Here is a 2,054-nt window from a genome sequence, read left to right on the forward strand (position 1 = left end):
ACACACAGTTTTCACTTACTTCATTTGTCTCTGTTCTGATTACAAAGTCGATAACATTTCTATATTGCCAGGCATAAATATATAGTCATCTAGAAATATAAGTACAGACACTGTACTTAAATAATGGCAAAATGTTACGTTATTTCATAAACCAAATATCTGAGTAACTAAAAATGTATAAGTAAACTAAATGAAAAGATAATTTCTCATCAGATAACATGGAAAAATAAAAAAGTAAAACTGAAATACATTGGTCCGTGATATATACTTCTGCTAAAATACACAATTTAATTTCACAATTTATCAAAAAAAAATTTTTTAATTGACTCAACAATGCAATTTTTCAGGAATAATGAAACATCTTACTTAGAAAAGTCACTCACCTCTATCAGTCTGTCTCCTGCCTTAAGTCTGCCGTCTTGAATGGCAGCCCCTCGCGGGAGGATGTTTTTCACATAAATTGGAGCTGAGCCACCTATTGTTACATCTCGGGAAGTGATACTGAATCCCAGACCTTCTGTACCTAAACATGTAACCCAAAATCATAAGTATATAAAATAAGACATCTTGACTTTTATAGGTGTGTCATACATAAAGAATATATTATTATTTTCTACCTCAATTTGACATTTTTTAACTTTCACAATGACTTACATTTCTTCGAATACTTTAAAAGTTGCAATAAATTTTCCATGGTGACTCAACTACAGAAANTTAAAACCTATAGTACCTCAAAAATCAAGTACTATTGTGCGATAATAATATTCAGATTTGAACAGTAGGAGGTGAGAGCAAGGGAGGAGAAGTATTTACAAAGATGAAAAAGTAGAAAGGGAACAAGAACTAGTTCAAGATACAGAGAGTGGAGCCTCGCAAATCCATAACTACTCCAGCAGTTAACTAAGAGGACAAATCATATTATTTTTGCCTAGTTCTTTACTAATTCACTTAAATCTTACCATGTATATTTCTCAAAAAAAGGGTAAATTATTCAGTGAAGATTCCATCTCAGATCATGGCTACCACATCTGAGGATCACCCTGTTACATTTAAAGGTACTGAAATTAATGACATTTATAAGTTACTCTGCTGATTTGTAGAACCGGAATTCTCAGTTGTCTTTTTGACATCTTGCTCAGCAGGCAGTTTTATAAGTTTAATACTATGTAGGAAAGGGGTTATATCTCACTAGAACCAAAAAGCGCAATAAGCCAAAATGTGCCAAGGAAAAAAAATGTGAAGGTAATGACTGATTTCTACTGAATCAAATAATTTTTATAACCCTTCTAATAATGATTAATGTCTACTTAAGCTTTTTTTAAAAATTACTTAAGACATAAGTTCCCATTTCAGTTAAAGTAATATTCTGGCAAATATTGCTCATTATGGGAAGAATAAAGAGATATGTAAAGGTGAAAAACCTAAAGAAGAATACATTAATTTGATGCAGCACTGGTATAAAACTACGATAAAAAGTATAAAACGTAATTGAATAAACAACGTTGGGCGAAAAAAAATGTGGGTTAAAAAAGAAACATAATGTAGCTAAGAACACACTCGATAATTCTGTCTGTAATAAAATCTACTGTAAATATTCTCAAGTTCAAGCGAAACATGCATTTACTTCTAGTCTGAAGTCACGTTAATGTGCCTGGACTGTTAACTTCTTAAATCTTCTGTGCCGAAGACCTGAATGGCATACTGTCTATATGAAATCTTAATTATTCTGCTGTGATGTTTCTATATGTCTCTGAGCTTTCGTAGAACTCTAATGACTTGCAATAACATTTATTAAGAAAGAATTCTAAATTATTCTCCTTTTGCAATATTAATTTGTATGAACTACAAAGGCTGGCTATTAGATGAACTTCAATACTATTAAAATATCAGCAATAACCCCTAAATCTGTAAGCTAAAAGTTCAAGCAATGACCTTTAAAAGAAAGATAAATAGATATCAATTTTCATTTAGCAAAGCCAACAAAACATTTTGCACTGACTGAAACAGATTACTGACCTTCTCCTCTGACTTTATTAAAAAGCTAATTTCTATAA

At 31.2% G+C, this 2,054-nt stretch overlaps 1 protein-coding gene across 14 annotated transcripts in view; it reads right to left on the reverse strand.

The window, feature by feature from the left end:
- PARD3 (par-3 family cell polarity regulator) overlaps positions 1-2,054 on the reverse strand; it is a 714,454-nt gene that overhangs the window by 288,956 nt on the left and 423,444 nt on the right. For all 14 annotated transcript variants that reach the window (XM_008568729.1, XM_008568725.1, XM_008568720.1 and 11 more), the window contains one exon: positions 384-523. In XM_008568729.1, the coding sequence (XP_008566951.1) occupies positions 384-523 (140 nt within the window). The remainder of the gene's footprint in view (positions 1-383; positions 524-2,054) is intronic.

Source organism: Galeopterus variegatus, unplaced genomic scaffold (genome assembly GCF_000696425.1).
Source record: "Galeopterus variegatus unplaced genomic scaffold, G_variegatus-3.0.2 Scaffold436, whole genome shotgun sequence".
NCBI classification, from domain to species: domain Eukaryota; kingdom Metazoa; phylum Chordata; class Mammalia; order Dermoptera; family Cynocephalidae; genus Galeopterus; species Galeopterus variegatus.